The 11,788-nt window shown below is 33.3% G+C and overlaps 2 protein-coding genes and 1 long non-coding RNA gene across 4 annotated transcripts; 1 reads left to right on the top strand and 2 right to left on the bottom strand.

Annotated features, from left to right (window-relative positions):
* Window positions 1–1,968: 1,968 nt before the first annotated feature.
* LOC18103045 (dof zinc finger protein DOF1.4) lies at window positions 1,969–4,121 on the top strand. 2 transcript variants are annotated; one of them, XR_008056850.1, is made up of 3 exons: window positions 1,969–2,157; window positions 2,357–3,412; window positions 3,514–4,121. XR_008056850.1 is itself a non-coding variant. In XM_006377322.3 (2 exons), exons 1-2 carry the CDS (start codon window positions 2,077–2,079, stop codon window positions 3,347–3,349), a joined length of 1,074 nt encoding a protein of 357 aa, XP_006377384.3. In that variant the 5' UTR covers window positions 1,973–2,076; the 3' UTR covers window positions 3,350–4,121. The 2 variants fall into 2 exon arrangements, 1 of the variants encoding a protein (XP_006377384.3); XM_006377322.3 differs by having other exon boundaries at window positions 1,973–2,157; window positions 2,357–4,121.
* A 1,960-nt stretch (window positions 4,122–6,081) lies between these two features.
* LOC127904006 (uncharacterized) lies at window positions 6,082–7,724 on the bottom strand. Its single transcript, XM_052445402.1, has 5 exons — window positions 7,554–7,724; window positions 7,177–7,239; window positions 6,820–6,864; window positions 6,554–6,728; window positions 6,082–6,227 (listed from the first exon to the last, which is right to left on the bottom strand). Exons 1-5 carry the CDS (start codon window positions 7,722–7,724, stop codon window positions 6,082–6,084), a joined length of 600 nt encoding a protein of 199 aa, XP_052301362.1.
* Window positions 7,725–7,991: 267 nt separating this feature from the next.
* On the bottom strand, window positions 7,992–8,915 carry LOC127904039 (uncharacterized). Its single transcript, XR_008056839.1, has 3 exons — window positions 8,559–8,915; window positions 8,424–8,476; window positions 7,992–8,075 (listed from the first exon to the last, which is right to left on the bottom strand). It is a non-coding gene; the product is annotated as an uncharacterized LOC127904039 (long non-coding RNA).
* Window positions 8,916–11,788: the final 2,873 nt, after the last annotated feature.

The following is an 11,788-nucleotide window of genomic DNA, read 5'->3' as shown; positions in this document are numbered from 1 at the left end:
TGTTGGGTTTTCAAGCTTTTCTTATTATATTTTTAAATCATTTTTCTTTTCGTGTTTTAAGAGTATTTTCATAACAAAAGATGGAAAAAGTGGTCCATCATTAAGGTAGAATTGAAAAACATAACTTTAATTCATTTTTTTTTTAACAAATATACAAGAGAACGTGCTAACACTTAATTAGTATTTAATTGATGTGTAAATTACAGTTTACCCCAAAAATTGCTAACACATAATTAGTATTTAATTGAATTAGACGTGTTTAGAGGAAAAAAAAAACAATTAGACCAAAATTGTCCTGCACCTTTATTATATGCATGCAATGCAATGTGATTGGTTTAGTTGATGCATAAATAGAGAAGGTGTAATAATTAATTTATCCAAACAATAAGATCTTGAACTTGAATTCCGCACTTAATTTTGCTTCGTAGAAATAACACTGGATTACGCACATCTAGTAGTTAAACTACTTGTCTAATTATTCTCCAAGAAATAAAAAGACTAAACTGACAGCCGAATCTGTAAAACTGCCTTGACATGTTAATTTCCTATTTTTAACGTCTAAATTTACAGAGTGCCTCCAGCCACAGTACTTTAAAGCGTGATAAAATTATGTGCAAGTAGTAGCCCTAGCTAGTGAACATTAAGCAATGTGATTAGTACTATATATTTTAATTAACCAAAGATCAAAAGTTAATTAGGGTCAGGACTGCGGAAGAATAATGATGGGATGGTAGGGAGGAGGAGAAGATCCCTTGAAAGACTACAAAATCCATATGTTCCCCAAGCTATGCTTTGCTTTTCCCTTCTTTTTTTCCTTGTAGCTGAGCTGCTCACCACATGGCTCCTCTCCCTCCCTCTCTCTGACTAACCCTGTTAACGGTTTCTATCTTTATTTATTTATTTTTAAAGACTTAAATATGGTGAGAGAACAAGAAGCACTGCATGCAAGATGAAGCCCTCGGGAATAAAGCATGGTCATTTCTATGCTTTGAGACTGAGATGTAACTTGGACTCCCCCACATGGAGTCCTGTTGTCCTGTTTCTCTTGGAATTTTCACTTTCTCCACAAAAATTGAATAGTCAGTCTCATACCCATTAAAAAGAAGAAAAGGCAGTAACATCCAATAGCTCACTACCTCACAACTTTTGATATCTCCAAGGTGATTCTTGACAATATTAGTATTATTTTTGCTACTAATATAGTAAATACACACTCACGTGTAAGAAATATTAAGGCCATACATAATTGATAATCCTACAACAGCTTATGTGCTTATACTTGTCAAACGTGACGATGCTTCGTCATTCTTCCAGAAGGGGGAAGAAAACAAGAGCAAGACACTCTTTAAATAAATAGTCACATTGTGCTTGATCGGAACGTTTCATTTTGCTGTATATTGATATCCCATCAAAAGCAAGTGAACATTGGATCTAGTTATGGATGGGATGTGTTTTTTCTTTTAGGAGCAACATAATAAGTACTTGTCAAAGTCGACGTCGAGCATAATTTTTATGGCGGATGCGTTCACATACTATACAATATATATTGAATAAATACAAGAAAATAAAGTGGAAGTGGGATTTGCTTTGTGACTTGGCTAGTGACTGCATTGGGTCTTGGGCTCTAGGGATTCCCTCTATGTATCTATGGATATCTATCTAAAACAAAGGAATGTTACGTAGTGATGTGGAATGTGTAGTCTCTCAGTCGCATATGTTAATGTTCTTTCTTGAACAACTCAAAGATTCATCTCTAGCTCTACTATACCTCCCTGTCTTTTTCTTGGATTTTGAATATATTGTATGTCCCTCCATATATTCCTTCACATTGTTTCTTCCTTTCTTGTTTTTTTTTTTTAAATTTTAATAGTTTCATTAGAAAAATCATATACCCAAATTCGATTTCAGGCCCCATCACGTGAAAGTCTCACTAGTTAAATCACACAAATTCTCATGTTATGCTAATTAATCTAACACACATACTCTCTTTCTCTCTATGTATGTGACAATATTTGTACCCCCATCAAGAGAGACTCGCGTCCCCACCTGGTCTTTGTCTGTTTACTCTTTGTTTCAATGATTCCTTTGAGAGAAGAAATGCTAGGCAACTGTGAGAAGATGGTTGTCATCTCTTCAACTACTAACGCATGGCCACAGGTTCTTTACCCCCCTCCTCCTCTCTCTCTCTCTCTCTCTCTCTCTCTCAATTATTAGACAAAACATGACCCATTTTTTTGTTTCTTAGCTTTTGGAAGAGAATATCTATCTTGTGTTGTTATTTTTACTCTAATAAAAACACCACTCTTGATGTATTTATTTTTTTTCTTTTTTTTCTTTCCTTTTCTCTTTGGTGCAGAATCAGATAGATGAGAAAAGCCTGATGGCATCAACAAGTAAACTAATGGAGAGACCAAGCCAAGAAGTACTTTCGCAACCACAGCAGCAGCAGCAGCTGCAGCAAGCTCTTAAATGTCCTCGTTGTGACTCCTCAAACACCAAGTTCTGTTACTATAACAACTACAGCTTATCTCAGCCAAGACACTTTTGCAAGGCTTGTAAGAGATACTGGACAAGAGGTGGCACTTTAAGGAATGTTCCTGTTGGTGGTGGATGTAGAAAGAACAAGCGTGTCAAGAGACCAGCCTCAGCCGCTGAAGGAGCTAGTAATTCAGTTTCTAGTGCAAACCCTAACCCTCAAACCCCAATTGACCATATTTCTTCAACTTCAAATCATATTAATCCTTTGTTTTATGGGTTATCTGGCAGTAACCCATCAGAGATGAACCTTCCATTTCCTGGTAGGTTCAATCCAAGGATGGATTCAGCTGTTTCTGGGTATCACGATCTCCAGCCTCAGTTAAATGCTCTTGCTTTAGGGTTTTCATCAGGAATCATGAGTACTAATGATGCTAATGGGTTTAACCCTACTAAGCAAATACAAGATGTGGTCACTTCAAATTCACTTCTTTCAAGTTATTCCAATCTCTTTGGCTCCTCCACAACTTCCACCAACACAACTTCTCCTACTATAGCTTCTTTGCTTGCCTCTAGCTTTAACCAACAAAAGTTCACCAATAGTGGTATCAAAGAGAGTACTAGAGCTCCTAACTACTTTCAAAGCTTGACAGTACCCTTCAAGGAGTTGCAAATGAATGGCAATAGTGAATCTGGGATTGGTATGAAAGGGGTGAAAACTGAGCATAATCAAAATAGGTTGGACTGGAATGTGCCATGCCAGAATCAGATAGAACAAGTTGGCTTGTCAGATCCTTCAATGTATTGGAACACCAACACAAGTGTCGGTTCATGGCATGATCCAGCTAATATGGGGTCTTCAGTACTTCTTTGATCTAGCTCTACCAAAAACCCATTTCTTTCATTTTAGATATCTCCCTCTTGGTTAGTGATCTTGGTATGATCATCTTCTTTAAGCTACTTGATTTTTTTTCGTTTTACTTCTGTTTCTAGTGCGGTTCATGGTACTCAAATTGAGGATGGATTTCTCTTAACAAGGGTATAAGACAGGTATGGAAGGAAATTACAGATGAGAGGAGCTTGGATCAGAGAGATCATGTCAGCTGCAAGATCAGCCTATTGGTTTTATTTTCAAGGTTGAGAAATCCCATTTGCACTGAGAAGAACCTCGGATCCTCTTCCCTCTCATCAACACAGCTACCATAACCACGATCATTATCATGTGCACTACACAGTGTTGAAGAAATTAAGAATATCCACTACTATTTGGTGCAACTTTCCAGCTAGTGCTGGACTGGACTTTCCTTAATCTGTATGTATATATGCATGACAAGTCTCTTTTCCTTTTCCTTTTATTTTCTCCTAATGTACTAGTCCTTGTTATTAGGTTGGGGTTAGGGGGTATATGTTTCAGTCCATAATCAATATCAGACGAGGCACTTCTTTTTCATTTTTTGTCTTTTATACTTTCTTTTTATGGGGAAAAAAAATTTGCTGGGGGGCGTTGGGTACAATGGTATAGAAGGGGGGGATTTTGCTATTGTAATGTTGGGATTTTGTTTATGTGATTGGTCTTTTGGGTTATATGTTTGTTGACTTTGAAGTGTTTCATGTAATGAAGGAGCTGTGGGTTTGGGAATTTCCAATGCTGATGTTTGAAATGCATTCAGTGATATCCTAAACTTCTGGATACACTACACATTGTCAAATAATTGCAGATAGTTCACTGTTGCAGATAGTTCATATGCCTGCATAATGTTAGAAATGTAGGCACGATGATATTAAATGAAAATATGAATTCAGATTTGCTTTAAACAGGAGTAATGTACCAGGACTAGATGTTACATTTGGTATGATATATATGGCTTGCTCCAATTTTACATCCTGATCTTGTTAAGTTCCTCGGAGAGATCTGAGGGATCTCTAGATATAATGAAAATTAAGATATCTCCCTGACAAGAACTGAAACTAAAATAGATTTCAGCTTCATGATGACTTGGATTTTAGTATATTGGCTGCAGTGCCTGACTACAGTTCCAACTTCGAATCTCTCGACACAGAAATCTTTTACAAAATCAAATATGAGGAGGTTATTTTCAGAATTATATACAATCCTAATTATATTGTAGCTAATGATGAGAGTTTGGTGCAGTTATTATATAAAGGAATTCGGCTGCTAAAATTTAGATGCAAAGGATCAAGTTTTGTCAATTGTATAATTGATAAGCTAATGCTAGCTCTAGGTTAGGCATGGCGTTCATAACATCATGCCCAAAAGCAGAATTATATACAACATTAACTTATCTATCTCATCCTCTGATTAAGATTGCTCCATCATTCTACATTTTTACTCAGCTTTTTGTATATTTACTATTCTAATGTCAATTTTAAGTGGCAGTAGTTGGGAGATGAAGTGATAGTAGTGACTGAGTGTTTGGTCCAATTAATAATTAGAAACTGACCTTCTCGGAAAGGTATTGCCATTAAGGAAGTTTGATAATCTCCATGTGTTTATGTCTTCATTTACGAGGGCTATTTGACCGTATATCTAGTATATATATGTGCTAGCAAAGGTAACATCAAAAGTTTGCTTTGAATTTGAGGTGTTCATAGGCTGGGCCTAGGCTTTTAGATCTGTCAAATTTGAGAGAACTCGGCTTCTGTCCAAAAACGTCATGGACAACATTGACCTGCTGCCTAACCCATGAACAAATCCATTTCGAAACAGGTAAATATTATGAAAAATTAAGGATGTTCCCTTGGTTAATTTACCATTAATTTTATGAAAAAAGAATTTAATTTCTTGCAATGAAAAATGATGTGAATCTAAAGGATAAAATCTAAAAACCTACAGTTAATAATTGAAAAACTTTTTTAAAAAAGCTAAAATCAAATTATAAAACACTCATTGATTACTTGAATCAAGAACTGAAGGTATATGATTAGAATATCATGAAGATGATCTTTTAAAAAAGTTATTGAAACTTTAATTAAAAACCAAAAGCAAGAGTGCTAGCATAAATTTTAATTCAATATCAATCATTTGTTTTTCACATCAAAAAATTAAAAGTATTTATAAGTCTAACTTAAATAATAATAAACTCTAATTAATAATTGGATGAAAATCAAATCCAAATAACTAATTAACTTAAAATAAAATACAAAACTTGGGTCTTGTATAAACAAAAGCCTAATTCCTATATTCCCATATAATAACTTTCAGATCTTATCGAAATGCCCTTTCAATTTCTTATTGCTATAAAATTTTAACTCTATTGAAAATAGAGTTTTTAAAATCTTCTAGCAAAATTGTAGCTCGATCTAACAGTTTTATTCAAAGTTATGACTATTAACATAAAGTTGTGTAGCCAAGCTCTAATACATGTTACAAATCTTATATCTTGCTTGAATCACATTTATCAACCCTTCATCCTCCTTCAAACTCAACTTCATGCTTGATGCCAGCTTAAAAGGAATTCTCAAAGCTTGCTTAGCCCAAATGTTATGAATTAGCTCATTGAATGCTTCTTTGATCTTCTTACATTACTAAAAAATGTAGTAATTAGCAACGGACTGGTCCGTTGCAAATAATACTAAAATCCGTAGCTAAAACAATTTAGCAACGGAATCAGTAACGGCAAATATCGGATGCAAATTTGTCGTTGCTGATTTTTTAGCAACGGATTTATCCGTTGCTGATTTCGCAGCAACGGAAATTCCGTTGCTTACAATTAGCAACGGATAATCCGATGCTAACAACCAGCAACGGATATTCCGTTGCAATTTTAGCAACGGATTTTAGCAACGGAAATTCCGTTGCTGAGTATATTATTTTTATTAAATTAATTTTTATTTATTTATTAAAATGAATTTTAATTTGTTTAATTAATTATTTATGGATATTTTAAAAGTTGTAGAATATATATAACCAACATAAATTAATATTAAAAATAATTGTATAACTAATAAAAAATGAAATAAAAATAATATTCATATTATAAAAATTTAGTCAAACTTGCATTAATACAATTAAGTCGAAATACAATTAAAAAAAAATAACAAAAGATATAATCAGAACCATGTGGATCGACCAATATTTGATGCACTACACTGTTTGTTGCGCTACGTGTTCTCATAAGAAATGCAGGTTTCAACCAACTCGTTCTATTACTTGTTTCTTCTTCTGTATGGATACCTTTAGAAATCCCGAGGCCGCTAGCAAGCTCAGCCACTCCTGAAATCCCGTTACTTCTCTGGAAATGTTTCGTTGAAAAAGTTAGATGTCAAGAAATTATATAAATAAATAAAAACGATGTAAACTGCAAATTGAAATTCAAGCTGAACCTGCTGGCTTGAGGGTGATGCAGCATTACGAGGGGGCCTTTGAACCTGGGAAAGGGAAAAATCAAGGAAAGGAAATTGAGGTAATTATATTCTTAAAAGTGCTGGGAAGAGTTCCTGACAGAGAAGTTATCTTATGCTGTAAAAAACAAAACTAAAAAGGGAACATCAATCAAGCTATTAGCATGGAATAAAAGTCATAAAGAAATTCTTTAAACTTGTAAGATGGCTATATTAGATTATTCATGGACTGGAAAACAGGGTAAGTCGCAATATATGAAAAATTGTCGACAATCTCTCATTGATGCTCGCAGAAATTTATTTTGGCCACAGGCAACAAATTTTCAAAAGTAAACAAACCTCTTGAGATCCAATCGAAGCAGGAGTTGATGGTTCACTTGATGGAGCAGGCAATGCCCCAGCCTGGTAAATAACAACACAAAAACTAGTGAAAACTTTAGGCACCAGAAACCATATTTGGAACATATGCAAGCACTTAAGCAAAGCTATTTTAAGCATGTGGCCTCTGGTTTGGGATAACAGAATGCTTCAGCCTGGGCATGTCCAGTAAAAGTAATTAAATTCCAATCTTAAATAGATCTCCCTACTAACCAAGACGGTAAAATAGACAATATCTAGTTTAGAAATATAGATATGGTGTCTCCAATAACAAAAACAACTACTTTGTTTACAATGTTTTATCAGACACGTGCCCTAATGCAGAAGAAAAATATTACCTTTGATGAGAATGTTAGCCGTGAACTGGATGCTGAAGTCTGCAGAATTTGTGGACCATGGTGAACGGTAAAGTTTAGTAACAGAGTATTGAAAAGGCCAAAAGGAAACAAAAAGATGATGACATGCCTGGATATTCTCTTCAAGTAAGTTGTTTTCCAAATTGGAGGCATAGTCACACAACCTCTTCACTCGGGTCGTCAAATCCTAAACATATATCAAAATCAATAACAGTTACCACATGTGCAATTAATAATATTTTCTGTTAGCACTGCATATGATGTTGGTATAAAATCAAAATTTATAACAATAACCACAGGTAGAATAAACAATTGATAGCATTGTGTATGATGTTGATATGATAATTACCACATGTAGCGCAACAAACAGTGTAGTGCATGCTCAATCAAATATTCACAACAAGAAAAAAAGAAAAACTTGGACTGCTACAGAAGCAGAGCATCACAGGTTAACCAGTTGCTAGACTATCTAGATTTCAACAGCATCCATACACTCCTGTAACACTTAAAATTTATAGAAGTAGAGCACCACAAGTTAAAAAGTTGAACCAGAACGATAGCAAGTTATAACATCATGAAACACCTCTGTGAAAGTGAAGAAATTGAACTGATGCATAATTTCCATCAATCACTCTCTTCCAGACACATGAATTGCCAATATTTTTCCAATTGCCTAAAATCACTCAATTTGTGAACCGTAACCCTAAAAATTAAATTGGGGGTTTTCATAAATTTTCAATTAAACATGCATAATTAGGTTATAGATCATGGTAAAAACATTTCATAACCCTTATATTATCGAATTAATAGCATAAAACCATTATTCAAAGTATCGATAAAAAAAATTAGTACCTGTGTTCTTGAGTTATAGGTGAACGGGATGAATCTACAAGACAAAATAACACCTGAGATTGGAAAATTTAGATTAAAACGTTTTAGGGTAAGTTAGATTTCAACAGAGAGAAATATAAATCCTAAATTAATTACCTGAATTAATGAAGAAAATACTGCAAAACCCACCCCGTTTATAGAGAGAAGGGGTAAATCAGGATGTTCGCTGGTGATTATGCTGGGTCTGGTTCTTTGTTGCCATGGGTCTGTGATTTTGGTGGTTTACAGATAAAGATTGAAACTGTTAAGATGAAGGAGAAGAAGATGAAGAAAAAAAATTAGTGATGTTGAAGACGAATGGGAAGAAGATGAAAAGTTTGGGACAAAGAAAAATCAAATTGATGAAGAAAGGGTGATTTTTCTACAGCTAAGTGTGTTATTAGGGACGAAGAAGATGGGAAGGTAATTAATTTTCAGCTGCTGGTTTTGTTGTTCTTTTACGTTTCTAAAGGTGTGGGGTGGGGGGGAGTCCTGCAGGTGTAAAAACATTAGACGGTTGAGATTTTCTCTTATCAAAAGTAATCAACGGTTTCTATCATTTTGGTTTTATATTAAAATTTAAATAATTATTTTTTCAATTAGCAACGGATTATCCGTTGCGTTGCAAACTTTACATTGTCTTTAGCAACGGATTTTCCGTTGCTAAATTCTGTTGCTAATATTAAAAAAATAATATATGTTTAATCCGTTGCAAATCTGTTACTGAATTTAGCAACGGATAATTCCGTTGCTAAATTCAGATACTAATACCCCCTGTTTTTAGTATTGTTAGCTTTTTCCCCTTATAATTGATCCAATTAAAACATATAATGGATCTTCTAGTATTACTTATTGATTCTTATAAAAAAAAAATGAAAGAACTAGAACCAAAATTAAGAAAAAAAAACATGCATTTTGTTTTCATTGTTTAAGAGATGCGAAAAATTACAGCTTGGTCAACTAAATTTTAAATTTTACATATTTAGTCCTTATTATTTGAGAATTTTGTTTTCATTAAGTCTTTCTCTTTTTTTATAACGTCAGCAAGGTCTTCAGCCAAGTAAATCTCCTTCTTCTTCCTCTTTTTTCTTTAATTGCCATTTTATTTTGTTTATATGGATTATTGCTTGGGGTTTTTTTTTAATTATAGAATTACATCAAGCTTGGATTTTCATGGATCAATCTTTTTTTATTTATTTATTTACTTCTTTGAGTGCTAGGAATTGTTCTTTAAGGATTAAAAAAAGTGGGCTTTGTTTGTTTTCTCCCAATCTACTATTAGTTGTTGAATTTGCTTGCTTCTTATTGTATATTAAATCTAATAAAGGTAAGAGAACTAAGAATTTAGATTTGGATTTTTTAGTGTTTTTGTGGTAAAAGTTAGCTGAAATTTTATTATGTTTTTTGCTAGGAGTGGTATTAGTGTAGATACCAAGAAAAAAGTTATCAGTACGTAATACGGACAGGAGCACTGCTAGTTTTTCTAGCAGCGCTTCTAATAACCATGAGTCGCTAGGTGCCGACCATAACCAGGCACCTGAGGCATATGCACCCTCTCTCTATGCATACTCATTGAGTCTAATACCACCTCCTAAAAGAGTGTTTGTTCTAAGCAATATGTATATACCGGGAAGTAGATTGCTTAGTGAAAGTCTGACAACAATAAATATTTTTTGAATCATTAATTTCAATTAACAAAAGGAATGTCAAGTTTACAAATGTAAAGGTTCATCACACAATAACATTGACAATTAAATCATTAATGGAAGTGTCATTGTTTCAGTAGAGTCAAGTTTTCAAAAATCCTGAATGGAAACCAATGATTGATGCATGGTTCGAAAAGTTCAAAGTTAGTAAATACTTAAACAATTTTTTATTTTATTTTCATTTGGTTAGTTTTTAAATTTTAATGAATTAATTCTTTAACAAATTTGAAGTGCAAGAAAAACTTTTACTGGGATAGGGCTGACAACATTATTACCAGGAGGGTTTGGAAGAATCACAACGTAACTCAGTAAGAATTAATTTAAAATGTTATATTTTTTATTTCAATGTTAAAATTTTATTTTTCATTATCTTAACCAATAATTTATTTCTACCATATATGTTGCGTGATTTTTTATATGAGGCGTAAAAAAAATATATGCTAAAGAAATAGGCTTTCCGGGCTGGGGAAACGTTACGGTTAATTTAGAGAGATTCCAAACCTTTGCATGTCTTGAAGGCTATATAGGAAGCTTAGATCCAGCACATGATATCTGAGCGTTTCGTGTGGTTATCATAGTCTAGTGTGGAGAACCGAAACAGGGAGATTCATGGTTCAATTACAATGCCACTAGTGGATCCATTCCATTTGTTTCGCATGTGATGCTAATGGTAAGATTTTTTATATTACATTTATTTATTAAAATTGTTGTTTTATTTGAAAATGATTAACTAATAGCAGTTTTCTTTTGTAGGCTATGGCTCTTGGACATGAATCAAGACCGATAGAACTTTATGTAGAAACTCACATGCGAAATGACGATCATCGGAATGGGATGCAACAACTCGTGGATAACCGAGCTTGGAAGTTCATGGTAAGTTGGATTTAAACAAATTTTTTCTTAAGTTATTAATTTTTTAAATTAGGCGACTAGATTTTTTTTCATAAAACATATATCATTCAATTACAGGTGAGATAAGGGGATGATCATTCAACCCATCCTACAATTAATCTGAATTTATGGTTGGAGGTTGGATCATCTGGTTGACTTGATAGAATCAATGTCTTAATATAGACAAAATAATTTGTCAGTAATATGCAAAATTCTGGTAGTGAAAAATGAAAACGGTTTTGTTGCGTACGTGTATTTTTTTCTATGATAAAGATTAATATGAATATTTATTTTAATAACACTTAACTTTTTATTCAAAAAACATGTTATTAATAAAAAGAAGACATGTTTGTGTAAAAACAAAAAAATACATTAATGAAAAAATAAAAATTCATCTATTTTCTTTTCAGAATTTAAATCATTGTCTTTCTTATATGTATCTTTTTTCATTATAAAAGATTTAAATAAAAATTTATTTTCAAAACTACCTCACGACAACATCTCAATTAGAACACACTAGTACATTTAAAAATCGCGCTCTGTTGCTAGTCAAACTATTGTTTTCTAAACTTTTTAAAAAAATTAAGAGTATGGAGATTTTTTTAGTAGTATATATCATTAATCGGATCAAACGGTTTGATTTTGAAACATGACAACCCAACTCCTTACTTAGCTCAAATTTTGAATTAAACCGCGTGGGAGTTGACCTAAGGTGGATAATTCAATTTAATGGGTCCAAAGACAACTTGG

The sequence above is a fragment of the Populus trichocarpa genome, chromosome 11, assembly GCF_000002775.5.
Source record: "Populus trichocarpa isolate Nisqually-1 chromosome 11, P.trichocarpa_v4.1, whole genome shotgun sequence".
NCBI lineage: Eukaryota > Viridiplantae > Streptophyta > Magnoliopsida > Malpighiales > Salicaceae > Populus > Populus trichocarpa.
The sequence above is the reverse complement of the archived record's forward strand: the minus strand, read 5'-3'. Positions and strand labels throughout refer to the sequence as shown.